The sequence below is a fragment of the Corvus moneduloides genome, chromosome 3, assembly GCF_009650955.1.
Source record: "Corvus moneduloides isolate bCorMon1 chromosome 3, bCorMon1.pri, whole genome shotgun sequence".
Taxonomy (NCBI): Eukaryota; Metazoa; Chordata; class Aves; order Passeriformes; family Corvidae; genus Corvus; species Corvus moneduloides.
Window position 1 is genome coordinate 26,694,195 of NC_045478.1, and position 21,601 is coordinate 26,715,795.

General features: G+C 39.5%; 1 protein-coding gene across 3 annotated transcripts in view; it reads left to right on the forward strand.

Annotated features, from left to right (window-relative positions):
* The first annotated feature begins 12,080 nt into the window (after nt 1-12,080).
* FAM83B (family with sequence similarity 83 member B) overlaps nt 12,081-21,601 on the forward strand; it is a 56,041-nt gene continuing 46,520 nt past the window's right edge. Inside the window, exons 1-2 of one of the 3 annotated variants that reach the window (XM_032104654.1) lie at nt 12,081-12,365; nt 17,025-17,528. In XM_032104654.1, the coding sequence (XP_031960545.1) occupies nt 17,085-17,528 (444 nt within the window). In that variant the 5' untranslated portion in view covers nt 12,081-12,365; nt 17,025-17,084. Of the gene's footprint in view, nt 12,366-16,539; nt 16,672-17,024; nt 17,529-21,601 lie in introns of those variants that run through there. The other 2 variants (XM_032104653.1, XM_032104657.1) reach the window with 2 other exon arrangements.

The window sequence follows — 21,601 nt, forward strand, 5'->3', positions numbered from 1 at the left end:
AAAAAAGCTGTAAGTGTGATTTGTTGTTCAAGACAATGCTCTTATGAATTTATGTGTACAGAAGTCCAACTCTCTGCCTAAGGGTAAAGTGAGTCTCCAAGAGAAGGAATTTTTTGTAGGTCACTCCAGGAAGTGTAAAATTATTTTTGACAGAAAATAATAACCATTGCATGTTTAGCAATTTGCATTTCAGATGCAATGCATGCCTCTTCAGTCTTAAATTTTCCTGTTAAGACATATCAGGTATTTGTTTGTCAGCTTTATTTGTTTGCTTGTTTTTTAAATCCCTGAACTATTCCTATAAAATCCTACAAAACCAAGCAATATAAAAAGTAAACAACTTTCCTTCTGGAGAAAAAGGAACAGATGGAACTGTATCTGCTGTTTCATGAACCATTGACAAGGCTTAGCCAAAACTTTGTGGGGTGATGGAGTGTAGGTTACCGACGGTCGGGTTCGGACGGACGGACGGTGACGAGAGATCTCTATAGGCAGGTCTTGGGACACAGTCGGTTTATTGTAAAGGTGTGGGTATTGGGGCACTGCTCAGAGCTGCCAGACTCAGCTCTGAGCAGGCCCAAGAGAGCAAGGGAGTAAACGGGTGAGAGAGAGAGAGAGTGTAAGAGCAAGAGTGGAAGTAAGAGCAAGAGTAAGAGCAAGAGTGTCTGAAGTCCTGGTTACAATACAATAAATCATCTTCTGTACTGAATATTCTAATTGTCACTAACCAATCTAATACAAGATACAAATCCTATAGCATTTACATACAGCCTATAAGAGTTCTTATATTACCATAGAGTGTTACATCTTAACTTCTAAAAACTACTCTTTGGACCCCTTCTGCTGAGCTAGTAGGGTCTGCTCTGACCCTTGGACCTGCTTGCAAGCAGAGGGTATTGTTCCATCAAGAGGGGATTACCTTCAGTCGGCCATACCATTGTTTTCCAGTTGTTCAGTAACTAAGACTTGGTATTTCAAAAGTGGCTTTCATTTCGATGTTGCCTGTAGTTTTCATATTCCCAAAATCTTTTGTCAGGCAATCATATTTATAAGGCTTTCCTGTTTCATCTTCCCCAACAATGGAGGAAATAATGAAGGATAAGCTATGAGATTAGTATTGATTGTAACATACTTTTTATTTAAGAATGTTAAATGCAGACTGTAGTACATATGAATTCACACTTAAATAAGTTTACCAGCACTAAAAGTCATTCAACATCAGATATTACAACACAATCACGGTACAATATCTGAAGTATAAAGTTGTCCACTGTAAATACACAATAAATGTCCAAATATAGAAAAATACTGACCTTAATTCATGACAACCTTTCCTGCATTAACATCTTTATTTCTCCTCCTAATAACTAATCTTAACTTGAAGAAGAGCTATTTTCCAAGTATGAGCATCAGCATATTCTGGACAAATGTGTTTAGTTCTATGCATAAATTACTTTTTCTTATTAAATAAATCATCACTTTCATCTAATTTTATTTTTAATCCTTCATTTTCAATAAATATGCTATATAACTCATTTTTGTGTTGCATTTGCTGTCTGGATATTTTAAACTCCACATGGATTATTTGTATTTTCATCTGTATTTCCATTTATTGTGATGCCAGAAATTCATTGGAATAATCTCCTCAGTTCCACTGTGACAGCTCTCCTCAAAGTTGCCAGTCACTCACCTGCATTTCTCAGCATCCTGGTTAATACATGTCCAGAATGCACTATCAAAACAGTTTCCAGTTGCTGTTAAGAATAGTAACACTGAACTAGAATTTAATTTTACACTACATAGAATTAAATGTTGTATGAATCTCCTTTCTCCCTATATTCATATTTCCATTCTCAAAGCCAAGATCACCCTTACTGCCAGGCATTTTCAGAAACCTCTCAAGGCTTCTTCTATGGATAGCGTGACTCCTGCGTGTCTGCTGAAACATGATCAGCTCCGCTGTGCTATTTTCTACCTGGCAATGGAGTAAGAACAATTCAGTCAAACTCATAGTCACTCAGGTACTTCTTACCATAAATATTCTTGATTATTATACATTGTTTGTTGTATCTGGCTTTCTGCAATGCCCAATTTGAAATTAATTAAAATCAAAACTTACAGACATTCTATGGAGCTATTTTTGCACTTTATTAGGCTATGGCGGAGCATTTTGCAATAGTAATGAAAAAACAGAAGAAAGAAGAATGAATTTTTTTTTCAGGAAGAGCAGGTTTTATCAGGAAACTGCAGGATGACAAGGAAAAGAACAAAATTCTGTCCGTGAAAACTACATTGTTGAGAAGGTACATTAAAACAGTATGTATGTGCACATTCAGTAAGGGGTAAGTGAGACTACAGAGGAAGCTATTATGTTATTTTCCTATAAACTAGCCCTTAAGGAATACTTCTGTTCTTATCACATCTCAATCACTTGTTTTGGTATTTCTCACTAATCCTTTTGTCTCTCACTCTGTGTTACTTTTGACATAGGCAGTAGTTTCCCAAACTCAGACCATGATTCATTACAACCCTCCTTCATGAAAAAACTGCTTCTACTGTGAATAATACAGGAACTAAATGCCTAATGTAACTTCCAATTCGGAGGTTATTGATCAAAATCTAAGTGCTATTGTTTACTTGTCTTCCAGCTCCCCTGTTCTTTTATTGCTGCCTACTAGTAGGATATGCATAATAACAACTGGACATAACCTTGCATTTGTTGCTCTTCCTGTGGGTGTGGACATGCTGCATTCTGGTTCATGATGTAGAAGGTCACCAGCCCTTCATGTTTCTGAGGTCACCGGAAGCCTTCCTTACTCACTGCAGCCTGTGCACCAGCCTCCTCTGGTGAGCTCTGCTCATGTCTCTGTTGAGATTTGTGCTGTTTGTTAAGAGCCTGAACTGAAGCTGATTAAAGCACGTTAAATTGGGAGCATTTTTCTATCATTTCACTGCAAATCACAGTAAATAAAACCGAAATGTCTGAAATGTAGTTGAGAGGATTAGAGCCAACAGAGAACTTAAGTACCTGAGAACCTTTTGATCTGATCATCATGTGGGATGTGAGAGGAGGAATTCAAAGCTAGCTGTTGATCAGGCTGGTGTGAAGCTGCGCATAAGGGCCAAGGTTCTTGTATACACAAGCACAGAGCAACAGGCACGATAGAGTTTTAAAATGGAAAAATAAGATTCTCTGGAGCCGGTTTAAATAACAGTTGAGAAGAGCTTATTTGATGAGCAATTTTCAACACAGGAGCCTGAAATCCTATGTTAGTCATCAAAGCCCTTTGTTACAGTTGAAATCATATTGGCTACTTCATCCAGGAATTCCTTAGGCTTTGATAAAGAAATGAAAGGATAGTATTTACTTCATTTGGAGAAGATTTTTATGGTGGCTAACATTTTTATGACAGTCTGCCTCATTCTAGCTTGCCATATATTAATAGTTCAGCATGACTGAACTTAAGATATTTTCTAGTTTATAAACACTTTCTTTTTTCTGTATAAATGACTCCATTTAAAAACAAGTTTAATTCTTGGCAAGGGCAACTGCCAATTTCCATGTTCCTAACCCAGCCACTTTTACTCAATTACTCCTTAGTCTATGTATTTTTTTTGCCCTGAGTTGAACTACCCTTATTTATTTACTAGTCAGGTTAAGATTGCTACTTAGATGTTAATGTATTTGTTTGATCAAAATGAATTGTGAGCACATGACGTCTCATAATTGGCAAACATATGATGACAGCTCAAACCCATCTTCATCACAGTTTTTCCATTTCAGGTAGCTAAAGGAAATTGAGAGAACACACAAACATTTGAATTTAGGAGTATGTTTTGTCTAAGATTATTTCAGATTAACCATCACATATCATAGAGGACTCAGCATTATTTCACAGTGAAACATGATCTCTTGCAGCCATATCAATGTTATTGATAGAGTACAAAAACTTTTCATCTTGTTTGTTTGTAAACCTTTGACATAGAACTTCTCTCTGGTGTCGGATAGTTTACCAATTACCAATAAAATCTGACAGTATTTGTTTTGCTTGAAGTTTCGTAAGTGATAGTTGTGTATACTGCATACATAAGAAATACACCTAAGACCTAATAGAAATAGAAATAGACCTAAGATGGTGTTTAGAAATATTATGTATTTATCAGTTTCAGGATTTCAAGACAGACCTTAAGGACATTAACAGCTAGCTGAAGACTCCAGTGTTGGGAGTGAACAGTCTCCATTACTCTTGTTGTTTTATCTCCAAGGCCAATTTAAGTATCAGAGAAGTTAGCCATTCCATTATTGATAAAATCTGTAGACACAATCAGAAAATAACATTATTTCATAACCTCAAGCTATTATTTCTTGCTGTTTCTCAGTTGATTCTCACAAGAATTGGCAAACCTCCTCCATTTACTAGAGGTAATTTCTGCAGTGGTCTTAAGTGTTGATAATGTAAAACTGTTAAAGTTATAAACCCAAAATTTTGATAATCATCAGGTAATTCCAGTTAAAGACTGGGGATTATAATCTAACACACAATAGAGAACCATAAAGAAATACTGCATTTCACAAAACTCTGGTAAGAATTTTTACCATTCTAAGGATGGAATAACCTCTACCAGAACTGCAGCTGTTACCGGAAGGAAAATAAGGACACAATCACAGTATCAGACAAAAATTATGCTGGAAAGGGTTTCTGGAAGTCATCTAGTTCAACCTTCTGCTTCAAGTCAGTTTAACTGAAAATATAAATGAGGATGTCCAAGGACTTGTTCAGTCATGTTTTGAAAATCTCCACAGAGGTGGATCCCATGCTGTCCAGGAAGCACATCTCAGTGCTTAACCACCCCCACAGTGAAGAATTTTCCGGTGCCCAATTACAATTTCTCTTGCTGCAACTTGTGATACTTGCGTCTTGTTGTCTCATTGTCACAGAGAGCACTGCCTAAGTGCCATTACAATATATCCCCTTCCTCCCACAACCTCACAGCAAGAACCAGATTGAAACAATAGACTCTATATTTTATCTACCTGGAATCCAGATATGTTCAGGTTTTCAGCTCACTTTGGGGGTGATGATGATGGGGATCCATCATTCCCAACTCTCATATGCCTCTGAAAGAGCTGAGAGGTGAAGATGGGAGACCACATACTCACCCAAATGCTTTGTTCTAACCAGTTACTATCAAAGACATGATGTAGAATTAGATGGATCTAATATAGCTACTCCTCTTCTGTAGTTGAAACATCTCCAGTTTAACCCAGAGCAGTTGTTCACAATTTGTACTTGTATTTGAAGTTTGCTGTGTCTGTTCCAGGTTTGGAGAAGTTTCAGTGACCATAAGCTTGTCTGCTTTCCACAACAGCATTAGCTGATTTGATGGAAGATTTATCTATTCTTAAAAATCTGAATCATAGATATTCTTAGTTTATCATGGTCATCACTACACTACTACATTAATTTTCAAGACACCTTGATAAATTTAGAACAAATTATGTTTATTTCATTAATTGCACATGTAAATTAACAATTTCACACTGATTATAAAGCACCAAATTCATGGGAAAACATTTGCTGAGCTCATAGTACTCATAAGTGTACTCCAGCATTTGCTGTGTACCATTCAGCCAATAAACATTCCCTAATCAAAGGGCATTTTTGTTTTCTGGGCAGGTATGTGGACACTTAAGAAAACCTTGTATGTGAGGACAGAATATTTCTGGCACTTTTTTACTACTTATGCCATTGATAATAACTTCCTTGGCTGTAACTTCATTGGCAGTTTGTGAATCTACCCAGGAAAGAATAAACCTGCCATTTCTAGTAGCTGCATTAAGATTTAGGATGTTGGTACTATAGACACTAACAACTTCCTTTGTTGTTGAGACTTCAATGTGATTTCATTATTTGATATAGGCTGCTCCATTCCCTGGTTTATTTTCCCCTTCTACTTCTGCCAGTATTACTTTTGACAGCCAGAGAACTCCCAAAGGCACTGTGAAACCTTTAATCCTTCCCAAATTTTAGAATAAGAAAAAGTTTAAAAGAAAGACTGGCTTGGGTGGATAAAGTTCCTGAGGACCACGAGCACCCAAGCAAACATCAGGGTAACATTGAAGGCTTCAAGTAACCAGCTCTAGGAAAACTAGCTTCAGGCACTTCTGGGATTGGAAGGAGACAAAGTCGTTTCATCCTTTTGCCAGCCTCACCTCCAAGCAGAGAGGTAAATACTAGGCCAAAATTGGGTCCTTGTAAGTACCAACCCACTGTCAAAGTGGTTACAGATTTGAAAATAAAATGTGCAAATCAAGCAACGATTTGTTCCTTCTAGCCCTGTCTCAGTTTTCTCTTTTTATGAATTTATTTGCAGGACTCACCTTTTTTCCCAGTCAGAAGAAACCTAGGAGCTGTGAATTCTCCTTTTGACTTGAAGATCCTTATGGCTATGTAGCAAGAGTCTACATGAAGGGAGGGGATGCCATCCAGAGGGACCTTGAGAGGCTTGAGACATGGGCCTATGCAAAGTCCATGAAGTTCAACCAAGAGAAATGTGAAGTCCTACACCTGGGTCAAGGCAATCCCAGGCACCCTTACAGGTTGGGCAGAGAAGGAATTGAGAGCAGCCCTGTGGAGAAGGACTTGGGGGTGATGGCTGATGAAAACTCAGTGTGAGCCAGTGGTGAGCTCACAGCCCAGAAAACCAGCTGTGCCCTGGGCTGCATTCAAAGCAGCATGGCCAGCAGGGCAAGAGAGGTGATTCTACACCTCCACTCTCATGAGACTGCACTTGGAGTGCTGCAACCAATTCTGTGTCCCCAGCATAAAAAGGACATGAAACTGTGGGAACAAGTCCAGAAGAGGCCATGAAGTTGGTAAGAGGACTGGAGCACCTCACCTATAAAGACAGTCTGAGAAAGTTGGGACTGTTCAGCCTGCAGAAGATTGTGTGGAGACCTCACAACCACCTTCCAGTATCTCAAGGGGTCTAAGGAAAGCTGGAGATGAACTCTTCGTCAGGAACTGTAGTGACAGAACAAAGAGTAATGGGTACAAATGGAAAGAGTGGAAATCTAGGTTATGTATTATGAAGAAACCTTTTACTTTGTAGTTAGTAAGGCATAAGACACTGGAACAGGTTTCCCAGGGAGGTTGTGGATGCCTCTTCCAGGGCAGTGTCCAAGGCCAGGCTGGACAAGGCTCTGAGCAACCTGGTCTAGTGAGAGGTATCCCTGCCCATGGCAGAAGGCTTTGGACTAGATCTTTAAGGCCCATTCCAACACCTGAACATTCCATGATTCTATGAACACGCTGTACTTGTTCTGGGGTTTTGGTGATGGCCTAATGCAAGATCTGGATCTGCAGATCATTAAAATATTAAGATCAACAGCAGACAACTTGCCATTCCATAAGGGAATTATTCTCCCTTCCTACATGGGGCTGAACATTCATGGAATCTGTACTGAGGAGAAACAGATTAAACAGTAAGAGATATTTTCCATTACTAATGGATAAACAGCAAACTGGACTTTAACGTACTCAAAATCTTGGACCAACTGGTGTATGGTTATGTTTAAGAATTTGATTCTTATATACAATGTGAATTTGTACATAGTAGTTTCTATAATATTAAATGCGAATACTTTAAACAATTATCATAGGTTTACCTTCTACTAAATTAGTGTAAAATTTTCATTTTCACATTACCCTAAAGTATGTCTGACTTTAAGACACAAGTGCATTCATCCCTAACCTCTAAACCCTTAAGCCCTGAATCTGGATTGCAAAATATATGGTTAAGATTTTGTCATTCAAACGCCGGCAGTGCACCAGGCCTCGGGAAGATCTGATGAGGAGAACAGGCTAAGTCCAGTAAGGAAGATATCCCAGAAAGTTCACTGGTAAAGTGAGCCAGTGGACAGCAAGATACAAGAAAGTGTTCCAACCAACTGAAAAATACGGTGCATTTAACTTTTTGCTTTATTTTTCTGGCAAAATTTGTATTACTGCCTGCTTGTAGTAGTAATAGTACAATGAGTTCTATTTCCAAAGTAAGTCAAAGGTGGATGTTGAAGTAAGGGCAAATGAAAAACAACTACAAGAATCATCCTGAAGTATGTGTCTTGGAAGCTGCAACAAAAATATGGATACTGCCTGGGCAAAAAGATTTCGAGGACTCTGAATAACAAGGACACTTAAAATCTCAGAAGACTTAAAATCTCAGAAGACATAAAATCTCAGAGAAACCTGCTGCTCGTTGTGCAGCTCTCTTCCCCAAGGGCAGGGGTGGAACCATGCTTAATGGCACTCACTGATACCTAAAGCCTGTAAGAAGACCAAGAGGAGCTACCTCTCTGATCCATAGAGAAGGAAGTTAATCGGAAGTAGAAATCTGTGCTTCTACTTCTTTATATTGAACTTAGCATGCTCTGAAGGAATAAGAACAGTTGTACGAATTCAGAACAAAGATCTGTGTAGCTCTTTAATGACATGTAAACAAGCGGCAAAGAGGAAAGTGAGAGGAACAAAGAATAGGAGCAGAGAATACTTTGTCAACCTCCATCAGTTTGAAACTTCTTGTCTTGGAACTGCCTGAGCAAGAGATATTGGCTTCATATTAAAGCTGACATCAGAGGAGTTTCCTTCTCTGTATTCAGGCCTGTTGTACACTGGAGCTACATGTCATGTAATGAACCACACCAGGAAGTCTCAATCACCAACTCCATTCCATTCTGAAGAGTCGCAGCCTGTGTGACTCTTCCTCAGATGGCAACTCTTCTTCACCTTTGATCATTCCTCTCACTCTGCTCTTTTACCCTCTCTCTTAGCTAGTCATGCAGGCGGCAGAAAATAAAGACTGGTGGATTTTTATTTATTTTCTTGTGCCACAAAAATAATATGCTTTGCATAATTTTATTCATCTCTTACCATAAATTTCTCAAAGGAAGCACACGGATGCTCTTCACACAATTGAACTTCCTAAAGTAATTTCAGTAGGTTTGTACAAGCCTTTGACACGGGACCTGACCTACAACAAAAACCTACCATATAGTACACAGCACATATACCCAGGCCCCAATATATGGGTTAGGAACCCTCTCAGTAAAAGATCTTGGCTTTAATACTTTGTATTTTGACTACTGGCCATTTCTTGATAGAAGCTGTGAAAGTAATTGGCAAACTAGCCAGTGTTTGGACATTGCCAAATATTTTCTTAGCATTAGAAGGACCAAATTAATGCATTCTTGATTTAAGAATATGATACCAAATAGAGTAGGTTATGATTATTTAATTTGAAAAAGGTCTACTGAGAGTAGGACACCTGCTTTTCCATATTAATTTGTAGTTTTCTGTCTCATTTTTCTCTCTGCTACTTTATGAAAAGTGTGGATTTTGTATCACTACTCATCAAGCTTTGTACAAATGCAGTGCAGCTCCTTTTATATTCATATCTGTAGCAACACATTTCCCTTAATTTTAAGATTAGTGTGTGAAGTCTCTGTGCTTATGCTTTAGCTTAGATGGCCATTGATTTGTAAATAGTATGAATCTTCAGGACTGTGTTTTTTCTTCCTCTGTTTAAAATCTAATAAAAGCTCAACTCATAGGTGTAATGAATTGTATAAACATCCACTGCTTCCAAATCAATGTTCCCTTTAGTAAATCTAAATGAAATCTTAGTAAGCATGCAATAGGCATATAATTCATATAAATATTTCTCCTTAATAATCATCCATATCATAAACTTCTGGACTGGTGTCATTGAATATGTGATAATAATCTTTTATCTTCTGCTTGCATTCAGCTAGACCTGTACAGGGCAAGATGATCTGTCCATACAAAAAAAAGTCTCAGAACTGGAAACGGATGGAAGTCACACGGATGATCATCCATCAGCATTATCATCTATTGAGTACCCAGGTCACTTAAGACAATCATTCTAAAGATGGGGGTATCAAACATACTGAGTTGATCCTTCTATCCCATGTAGTTTATGAACAAGCTATGTCTAAGAACTTCTGTCATTTTGAGGCTTTATGAATCAGTTGGATTACAGTAAAACAATTCCAATCAATAGGATGCTTAAACTGATGCTGCTCAATGCCACATTTTCAATGGCAAAAGGAAAGGCCGTTTAGGCCAATGAGGGCTGGCCAATTTCTGCAGTCCCTTCCCCGCATAGTGCTGCAGTTCCACAACTCTAGGAGTAAGGACACTGAAGCACATACTCCTGCCTCATACTTTTACAATGCAGTTTTATACCTATTGTTTAAGAATTTGTCTTACTGCTTATTAAGCTTGCTCATACTGTCTGCTTCCACTGATGCCTGTGGCTGCAAGGCACAGAAGTTTGCTAACTGCTAGGTAAAAATGTTCTTTATTTAGACAGTTAACAGTTTCCAAAATATATTACCCAAGCTGTGTTTTATGAAGTGTCTGGTCTGGTATAGCTACTGGAGGGCTTCAATTGATAAACTGTAAGGGAGCTGTAAGGGCGCTGTAAGGGAGGAGAAAAAACCCTTTTCTTGTACAGATACTACTGTAGCAAAAAACCCTAGATCCTTTCCTTCATGCAGATTTCCTTATTTAGAAACCTATGACTGGTCTCATTACAGTTTTCTGTTTATGCTAAACCTGTACTCAACCACTTAACTTCTCTAGAAGACACAGGCTTGTAAATTTTGTGTAATAAATGTCCAACCAATTCAGTCAAGGTCAAAAGAGGTTTTGTGACCATTCATCTACCTTCCTACCCTTTCATAAATAATTTTAGAAATAATAAATAATTTTAGAAAATAATAAATAATTTAGAAATAATAAATAATTTTAGAAAATAGATCTGCTCTTTTAAAAATAGCCTCACCTTCTTATGGGTAAGTTTCCACAGAAACATGTTCTCCTTCCTGACTATGTATTTTCATGGGATAGAAAGTGCTGTATACTAGTTATAAAGTTCTATGTACCTTTTAATATTTTGTTTGTTTTTAAAGCAGTTTTCACCCTGTATTTTTCATCAAAACCAGGGAAATTCTTTTTTTGAGTGTGAGAAGGGTCTAATCGTTTAATCCAGATGCTCCTTTGTCTGTAAAGGGTAGTCCATGACTATATTAACACCAACTATTTCCTCTTGTGCATTCCACTACCTGAATTAACTGCACAGGAAAAAATCACTCCCTGATGGCCAGACTTATACATCTATATACACATAAATATACAAATATTGCTGTGCAGATATTGCATTTTTTTTTACTGTTTTCTTCTCAGAGACCATCATCAGGATGTCACAGTAGAGCCATGCTTAACTTCAGAAACAGGATATATCCCACACTATTAGGCAGCAAAGGTTAGGAAAATGACTTAGGCTTTATCAGCAATAACTTATCCAGTCTGGCTTTAAGCACAAACTGCCAGGGTTACACTGCATTGTCTCCAACACCTCAAGAAAAAGCTGCCTTTAGTTAGGGACCACAAAGTAGATATGGACAAAGCCTATAAAAAGTTTAAAATTACAAAACCCTCTCAAGTATGCTTGTTATGCACATGTGATGCGCTGATCTGTTGGTGGTTGCAAGATCCTGCTGCAAAGATGATCGCGTTTTCAAAGAGCCTTTCAGGGAGGGCTCTCCAAGGTTTCAACGCGTGGATTGCCATGCGGCGTGCCCAGCCTGCTGCTGGAAAGAATGAAGCAGGAAGGCCCAGATGCATTGCAGCCGGGATGGGGGCTCTACATTCAGGTCCGTTTCTCTCACCCGAGAAATCAAGAGCAAAAGAAGAAAAGCTTCTCAAAGCCACCTAGCTATGGAAAGGGGGCTTGTCCATATATCCTACTTTGAAGGTCTCAAACGGGTATCGCTCCCTTGCCGGGACTCGCTCCACCGGAGTTAACCTGGAAACCGTGACTCGAGGCTGACGGGTTTGTTTTTTCTTGAAGCCAACGTTTACTTTTGAGTTTAATCTCCCACGCACACCCCGCTCCCGGGCCCGCCGCGGGGCTGCCGACGCCTCGGCTCGGGCCGCCCCTGCCCCGCGGGCTCCCGCGGCTGCCGGCCGGCCCGGAGGGCAGGGCTGGGGCGAGGGACCCGGCGCGGCCCGGGGAAGGCGCTGCCCTTCGCTCCGCGCGAGAGGGCCGGGCTTCCCCAGTTCAGACAAGTCCTTGCCCCGCTCCCGCGGCGGCGGGTTTGGTGCGACACCGTCCTGACATGTTGTAACTGGTTTCCACACCCACCGCGCCTGAGAGCGACGGGAAGTACCTGCGATGAGCGCTGCGCCGCCGTGACTCGCCGCCGCCGCGCTCGCAGCAGCCCGGTCGAGCCGCCCCGCCGCTCCGGAGGCGAGACCCCACGCGGGGCACCGGCGCAGTAAGTGGGTCTCCCTTCAGTCTCCGACGGGACGGGACGGGACGGGACGGGACGGGACGGGACAGGGCAGGGCAGTCCCCCGCCCCTCCAACATGCCGCTCGGCGCCGCGGGGCGCTTGGAACGGGGGCGCGCGGGTCGCGGGGCGCAGGCGACGGCGGGGACGCTCCGGCTCGGGCGCGGGGGCCGGCGGCGGGCGGGGGCCGGGCGCGGTGGGCGGCCCGCGGGCGCGGCTCCCGCGGCTCCCACGCCGCGCTCCCTCCCGGGGCCGCCCTGCGCAAGCGGCCCCCGCCCGCCGGGCCGGGGGCGCCACACGTGTGGTGTTGCCCAGGGGAGCGCCCGCTGCCCTTGTTTGGGCTGGAAAGTTAACTTTCTGGTTGAACGAACAAAGGCATCCCCCCCCCTCCCCCCCCCCCCCAAAAAAAAAAACAAAACCAAAAAAAACAAACGCTCCACAAAACAAGCAAACAAACAAAAACAGAAAAAGGAAAAAGAAGGAAAGCAGCAGGAACGCTTGCGGTGTTGTTTTTCACTTGGATTTGATGGCCTTTGTATTCACAGAAAATGTAATTTCGTTAATAATTAAATAATTGCCTGTCACTGCTTAATGTAAGGTAATTATTATTTATTCTTGATACAATTCTTTAATAGGTTGGTGGAAGGCAGGTGTCATAAAACGCCTGTTTGTTCTCTTAAAGGTTGGTCATGCCAGGCCCTTAAGCCGTGGGGAGGCTCCTTGACAGAGCTGTGGGCCAGACGTGCTCAGGTGGATGTCCCAAAAACGATACCTGAGAGTACGCAACAGCTTGCAGCAAGGTGTTCCCGAGGTTTAAATTTCATGGCAAGGTTGAAACTTTATGTAGAAACTGTCAAAGTTACCATCTTTCCATTGGAAAAGAGATAAGGACATCCTGAGGAGAGCACCATGACCAGGCCCTTGCCAAGGACTGGCTGTATGAGCCTGAGGTTAGAGCTGCTCCCTAAAGTTGCTGAATAGGAAATTTTTCAAATCCTGTGAATATTAGTATGGCAGGGAAGTTCCTTGTCTCTAGTACTAGCCTGGAACCCTTGTAGAATGTTGTATAATTTTCTTTAGTGGACATTTGTCATCTGCTGCATTTGTGAAGTCTGGGATACTCTCCAGATCTTTCTGTATAAAGGCACAGTTACATCTTTCTCATAAAAAAAGGTCTTCTCTTGCTAGGTTCCTGGCAATGGCATTAGAAAGGTCTGAGCATGTTGTTAATAGAAGGACAAGATGATCACATCAATGCCGGGTTCAGAATTTGTGTACTTCAGCAGAAGTTTCAGTTTTAGCAGCTCCATTGGAGTTCAAATTCAATTTAAGCCCATTAATGGCACTTACTAAAAAAGTTTTATGTGATTGAACCCTGTGTTCAAACAGAGAAGATGGCTGATATGCTGGGCTGGCATTAACAGCTAAGGTTATTTCTCAGAGGCTAAACAACAACTTTCCTGGTGCTGGTGAAATTTGTAATCATGTACATAAAGTGTGATAAAGATCTGTAAGCCTCCAGAGATGGGCCTCATTCTGCACAACCTTGCTAATATAATTGTTGACCTGAGGAGGACCTTTGAAGAATCAAGTTTATTATGCAGAAATCACAATACATAGTTGAAGAAAACACCAAAAAGTTTATTTAAGAGTTTTGTCTAAATCTCTGCCTCTTTATGCAAAGTAATACGGTTTCATAGCTTCAGTTTCTACAAAGTAGCTCTTACCTTTTAAGAAGGAAAATACCTATGTCAAGACATCTAGAGCTTTTGTCAAATATACCTGAAGCCATTGTTTTAGTTTGGGAGTTCTCTTTTGTTTTGTATTAATGTATCTCATGCTGATGTCCTTAATTTCAAAAAACAGGATTAAAATTTTTTCATTTGTCTCAAGTGTTCTGTGATTTATTTCCATGCTGGCAAATTTTACATTTACTTTCTTAAATTAATGTGCACTGCTTTAAGCTTTTTTGTAAACAGCACTTGTAAATCAAACATCAACTTCAAAGACGTTCACTGTAAAATGACTATTCTTGTTTGGAAGATGCTGCACCAGAAGTCTCACCTTTCCATGGTTACTTATATGTATACACTACTTTCAGGATAAGTCTGAGCATAAGTTGCTGTATTTGACCTCTGCCACAATTAATTAATTCATTATATTCAATGAAAAGTCAAGCAATGTACTGTACTGTTGTGAAAAACAAATGAAAGAACCAAACCAAATAAAAGAAATGCATGTGAGGCAGAACACACATGCAGTCATTTTTAGCCTTTTATTTATTCATAGCATTCAATATTTGATATTGCACAATGTTACATATTAAGTATAGTCCTGTTCCCTTAAGTTATTTTCAAAGAACAGAATGGGAAAAAGAAAAAATGAATTCAGACAGGCTTTTGAAATAAACACATCTTTCTCAGCTGTATATATGCAGTCAGTGGAAAAAATTCTATTTTAGAAGTATTTCCATTCCAAAGTAGTAAGAATTTTAGAAATATCTTTCACTTGTCTTTGTAAAATCATATTTATTCTTAAATATCATAATAAGACTGACTTTTAAGACTGACTGTGTTACTACAGTGACTAGAGAATTACTTGTCCTGGAGGGCCCTAAAAGAAGGTTGTATTGGAATCTCAGTAAATCACCTGTATTAGCATTCAGACTCTTCAGAACAACTCAGCTGAGTACCTGCATTTTGTACTCTCGGTTGTTCTTCATTCTTTATCTAAAATGTCTTGAAAACCTGGTCCAGATGATTGGGCCAGTCCTGATGTGTGACTGTTTTAATTTTACAGTATGTTAAGAGTTTAATCTTTGTCTGTCTTGCCTGTACTGTGTGCTAAGTTCTCGATCACCTTCTGCCACAGGCTGTATCTGCATCTGTAAGAAGGGAAATGGTATCACTCCTGTTTTATAACATTTCACTTCTGTTAGTGAGAGCAGTGTAGAACAAAGCCCTGAGTGGCTGTCAGAGGAATACATGTAGTTCTCAGTTGGGGGGAGAGCAGTCAGATCCCTTTCGTGTTCTGCTTTCCAGTTCACCACAAAGAGCTACTCTTGGAGCAGCCAGGAACACTCCTTTCCCCCAGGCTCGAAAGCAATCCTATCTGGGAAGATCTGCCCTGCTACTTGGCTGAGAGACAGGATTCAAATGGAATTATTCCATATGACATGCTGATGCCAGCTTCAGATCTGGATTTGTGTTTCTTGGTCTTTTTTTTTAACCTCAGACTCCCCAAGTTTCCTATAAATCTTGGTTTAATTGAACATTTAATTGGTTTTTGAAGTATGAGTAGTTATGGAGATTTTTATTGTCATTCCTTTAGGTTAATACAGCTAATTTACATTTCCTTTTGGGAAGATTTAAACTGTTCCCGACAGTGGAAAGCAATTGCACTGTTTGCAAAAATATCAGGAAGGTCTTGATGGGAAGAGGGAATTAAGTTACATTTATATGCCAGTAAACGAAATCAGGACTCCCTATGACTATTTGCTGTTATACTTCTATACTATTAATTAGGCTTGTAGGGAAACCCAACGTTAACTTTTAAGCTATCAAAGTTTTTCTAGCTATTCTGCCTTCATTGCATGTTCTTCCTACTTCTGCAGTCTTTTTCTTAAGCTTCATGCCTTAGCCCTGACAGATGGAAGCCCATCTTTCTATTTTACATGGCTATGCTGATGCTGCTGTCAGGAAACACCTCCCCACCGTTGTCTGGTGACTTACTGAGGGTTGCAGAAACATGAAGGAAGAAACACTGGGTATTTGTTCTCCCTATATCTTAAATCCCAAATGTGCAGCACAAAGCAACCCTCTCAGACCCTGTTAAATGAGATAAAAAAAGTATGAGTTTATAAAACATCAGCAGTAAACAGCTTGTTATTAATGTTTTGAAAAAAAAAAATTAAGATTAAAGCAGCCGCTCCTTTTGGCAGAAGGAATGAGCAGGGTGGAAACTAGACATCAAATTGCTGATTCAGAGTTTGATCCCAGATGTGGGAGGATAAATCTTTCTGGAGTTCCTCATAACTCACTGAAATGAGGTAGGCTGGTCCTGCTTGGGAGCAACAAATGGATTAGATCAGCATGGGAGAACAGATAGATAAGGAGAAGTACCTGAATGATTGTGGTTTCAAGGAAGCCAAAGAAAAGAGATGCGTTGCAGAGACAGTAATGCATCAAAAAGTAGGAAATTTAATTGGTTTCTGAAGTGTTTGTTTCAACAGTACTCAGTTGTTACAAAGGGGGTTTTGAAACACGGCCTATGATAGTGTACTGGAACATGCATTGGGTATGTATTGGTGTTACTGGTACAGGTGTTCGGTGTACTATGAGCTCTGACATAGCTTGTAATATCAGAACTTCTTAAAATCACTGAATTATGTGTTTGTTCAGTTTACTTTATGTAAAAGCTCGTTGGCTATCTCTCTAATATATTGTCTTTCTATTTAATATTTATCTCTTTAATATTTAATATTTGGTAATACTAGTCCCTGAGCCTTTTCAAAATGTTTTTAAATTCTTGGAAGATGCTAGAAAAACTTGAGCAACTTTGCCAGAAAAGTATTTTAGTTAATAACTGTGTGTGTATCATAGATATCTAGAAATATTCTGATTGTTTTCTTACTTACTTTCTCTTTGCAGATACATTTCGTCAGCTCATTAATGGAAGCTTAGAAGACTTTATACAAAATATACGTGAAAATGGAAACTTCATCTTTGCTATCATCCTTACACGATGAATGCAGATCAGACAACTATATTGAACCTCATTACAAGGAGTGGTACCGAATAGCTATTGATGCTCTTATTGAAGGAGGTTTAGAAGCCTACAAAGAATTTCTTTCCAAAGAGAGATGCTCAGAATTCCTAGCAGATGAGGAAATTGATTATATTTTGAACAATGTTCACAAACTTCCCCAAAACACAATTTATTCCTCTAACCATTCCATTGATGACACCTCTTCCTCGGGAACCTACTGGCCCATTGAATCAGATGTGGAAGCTCCAAATCTTGACTTAGGTTGGCCCTATCTGATGCCTGGAATTTCTGGTGGAACAAATATTGATCTGCTTTTTCATCCACCACGAGCACAGCCTTACACCATAAAGGAAACTGTTCGGAAGATGATACGAGATGCAAGAAAGGTAAACATGAAAAAGCATATTGGGAAAAAAGTGGCAATAATAATAATCTAGTTCGTGTTTTATTACAGGGGGATTTTTACTTTTATTTTTGCCCTGGCAGGAAAAAATTACCTGGTTGCTCACAATTCAGTCAGAAAAGTTTTCCCAGACTGAGATCAGTCCTTTGGTGTCACATGCACCAGTGTTATTCACCTTAATTCAGAGGGATCAGGGGTTAATTGGAGGGATTAATTAATACTACCATTATAATGAATAATTACCTTTTACTGTAATGCTGACCAGTGCATGAGAATTTCGTAGATAATGAGCACACCTCTTCTTTGCCTTCAGTTGAGTATACATCAAGTGATACAATTCTGTATAACTTCAGATGTTTCTCTCTTGCATCAGTGGGAGCATGCATTGGTTTGGCATGGCAGACAGTTACAAGGAAACAACACCTCGGTGTACATCTGACTCACGTATTTTGAGAATCAGGTTTTGTGATTTTTGTATGTCCTTGCAGAAATCGAAGCAAACTCAGAATGAAAAAAACGAACTAGACTTAGGAAAGAAGGAAATAGATTTTACTTGTGTATCTTGCCTTCATTTCTGATTAATGATTAGAGATTTGGACATTTTTCCAAATATATTTGTCTCCATTTAAGGGCACTTGTGTCTTGAGTTTCCTACAGCACACCCAGTGTACACCTTAGTGGCAGAATGTTGTATGTACAAACCGCTTTTGCTTTCAGTGTGTCAGTTTAAAACATCTTAAGTTTTAAAACAATGTCATTTAAAAATATCAAAAAATGTATTAATATGCAAATCTGTTTGACACAGGGGCATAATACCTCTTTAACAGGTATAACAGAGTTTCAGAAGTATTTCTAGCAAGTATGTCAAACTCACAAATTTTCCCCATGAAATACAATTGTGTTCTGCATGACTCTATGAGCTTTAAATTGGTAGAATGGGCTCTAGCTCACATACATATGTAAACACTTCAGGGGCTGAAATATGTGTGTAAATGTGTGCAGTAGAAATGGACTGAACAGGGCAGGGCAGGGAAGGATGGCCTCTTTTTACAATGTCTCTGCTATATTTAGATAACACATACAATTTGTTGCCATAATAGAGTTATCACTAAGCCTTTTATCCTACAGTTTATGATTTGGTATGACTGTATGCTCAAAAAAGAGTTAATTAATTCCCTCCCTCTTTGTCCCTTTCTGAGTGAGATTTGGTGTTTTCTGTTTTGGTATGCAGTGAGACTTGACTGAATTACCCAAAATAACTCTGTCAATGGCAGCTCCTGACCTACCAATGTATCCGCTGTAAGGGAAACAACAAAACCACTGTTAACTCTATTGAGAAGGCTAGTTCAGTTTTGCTACAAGGTCTTGAAATACCATGAATTTAGGCCATTCCCCCTTACTTGCTCCTTGGAATGCAGCTATAGAAAAAAAGTAGGTGTGACTTAGATTGGCCCTATCTGATGCCTGGAATTTCTGGTGGCTTGCTTTGCTTTGGAAGAAAGTTGAATGCATAGTATATTGGCTCCCTGATGTGCTTGTGGTGCTTCCACATTATAAAGAGGATGTTTTATGTGTGTCACTGTCAAATCTAACAGCTGAAAGGTTTGTTTAGTTGATCAGCACAACCTCAACAACCATAACACTTTTGATACAAGTGATACAGGTTGGTTGCTTCAGGGACCAGCAATTAAATCTAAGAGACGTAGTGTTGTTCAGCCTCTTCTGTCTGCAGATGCATAGAAAAGTTTAAAGTATTTCTAAGTAAGGAAGTGAAGTATCTAAAACATACTTACAGTAGGGAAGCACTTTGTAAACAGCCTAGCACACTTCTCGTAAGCCACTTAAAAAATGTAGTTATATTAACCGGGGTTCTTTGTTATGTAGTAGTGGAGATGTGTAGTCTTAAGAATACTGAAAGACAATAGGATAATGTTACACATGGAAAACAGAAAGCTTTAAAGAATAAATCAGCAAATCATGTTCAGCCAACACATCTCTAAGCCAAATCTATGGTAATTTCAGCAAACTTCTGTGTGAAAATAAACAGGCTGTTGGAGGTGGGCATATTCATACCACCTACATTTAAGCTCCAAACCTGAGTGGCTGAGTTCAGGCATTGATTTCCCTGGGCTACCTGAGAGCTCAGTGTAGTAGAAAACCAGCTCCTATCAGGGCAAGGCAGAGAATGTTTCTGCACTGATTCACTCCGTGAAGGAACCCATTTGATGTGTATTTATATGTATAAACTATCCCAAAAATTCATGAAGGAGACTGAGCCACTTGAAACCTAGATGCTTTTGAATACTGGGAGATCTATAAGGATAAGATGACACTATTAGTGGACTTTGTCTTGACCTCTTTCATGCTTGATGCATCACAGTGTCACTCCTTAAAATGATTATTACCTATGTTAATTTTGACCTTAAGAAGATGTTGTAAACAACATTAAGCAACTTGGTTGCTGACTGAATTTTTTCCTGACTAAAGAGGAAAATAATTTGTAAGACCATGCTACACTAGACTAAAACCTGTGACTATAGAAAAGTGTTGTAATAAAATCTTGTCACATATTTCTTGCATATGTAATCAGCATAAAAATTACAGACATCGCCTTCATTGTAAAGTACATTGTAAAGTACAATATAATAATGGAATTCTTACAGAAAAGGATCAAGACTGTTAAATCCTAGAAAAATGAGCGAACCGTTTAAAAGAGATGAATCCATGCTTGTGATACATGTTTCTGAAGTTATGTTAGAGCAGGGAAACTATTTGTACACAGCATGGCATTACATTGTCATCTATATACTACAGCACTTTTGTGGGATAGATGTGATGTTAGCAGAGTGCCTTAGGTCAAACCAAGATGTCAACAAAATGGGCTTACAGTTGGTGTAACTAGACCTCATCTCTAAATGATACAGCTTGCCAGCCACCCTCCTCTGTCAACATAACCTGTGCTCACACAAGGAAGCTGTGTGGCGTGACTGTGTCGACTGGGGAGACATGAGTCTTTTTCGCATGTTGATATAAGCATGTGAGCAAAAAGCACTGCAAGGTCTGCCTGACCTTAATGATGGAGACTTTTGTAAACAAGCTGGTAACCTTATTTCTCTTATGTTTTGGAGGTTTCTGCCTTTAATCACTTGCAAGTTTCCGGCTTCTCTGAAGCTTCAGGTGCTCCTACAGCCTGACTCATCATGGCTGGGCTGTCTGAACAGCAACTGATAATGTTTAGCAGTTTTTACTGAGAAGATTATTCATCTGGGAAATTTTATCAAGATCATTACTCATCTGTGTCAGGTTGTAGTGGGTAGATGCTGGTTAACATGAAACTTCCTTCTTTTAGTACAGAGTAACACAGAGACATCAGTAATTAGGTGTTCTCTCCCTCTGTGACTTTTCATAAGAGTTGCCTCAAAACCATCAGTCATGAGGCTTGTACATGTGTGCAAGAAATACCTTGTACTGTTTTCTCAGGTGTGATTGACAGGGTGAGGCAACAGGGAAAGGACAGGACAGAGCACCAAAGGGACCTTCTGGCAGTGTAGTTTTCTCTTATACAGTAATTAAATTCCTCTTTCGACCATGGAGACATTCCTACACAGTTTTAGAAAAAAGGCACAGTTCAGACTAATATCCAAATAAGGATCTGCTCTTCCTAGAGAGAATTAAAACCTGTTTTTTAAAGAACCATGTTGTATAGACAACCCAAGGGTTACTGGTTTGTAGCACAGGCCAGAAGACACTTAAAGACTTTCCTGACATACTTTTGGGATTTATGATGGAATGTTTGAAGTTACACATTATTCACAATATACACAATACTTTTCACTGATTTTATTTTATTCAGATAGACTAGCAGTCATAAGCCTGGGTTCATGAAGTCAGTGACATTTGTAAGAATTTTTTAAAAATATAATTGCTTAGAAGCTTAAATAAAAATTTAGATGGTTAGTGTATTACCATTTCGGACAATTAAAAAAGGCTTTGTTTGTTTGCTGAAATACTCATGATTGGGGTTTTTAATGAGAAAAGTTGCAAAACTTGGACCCT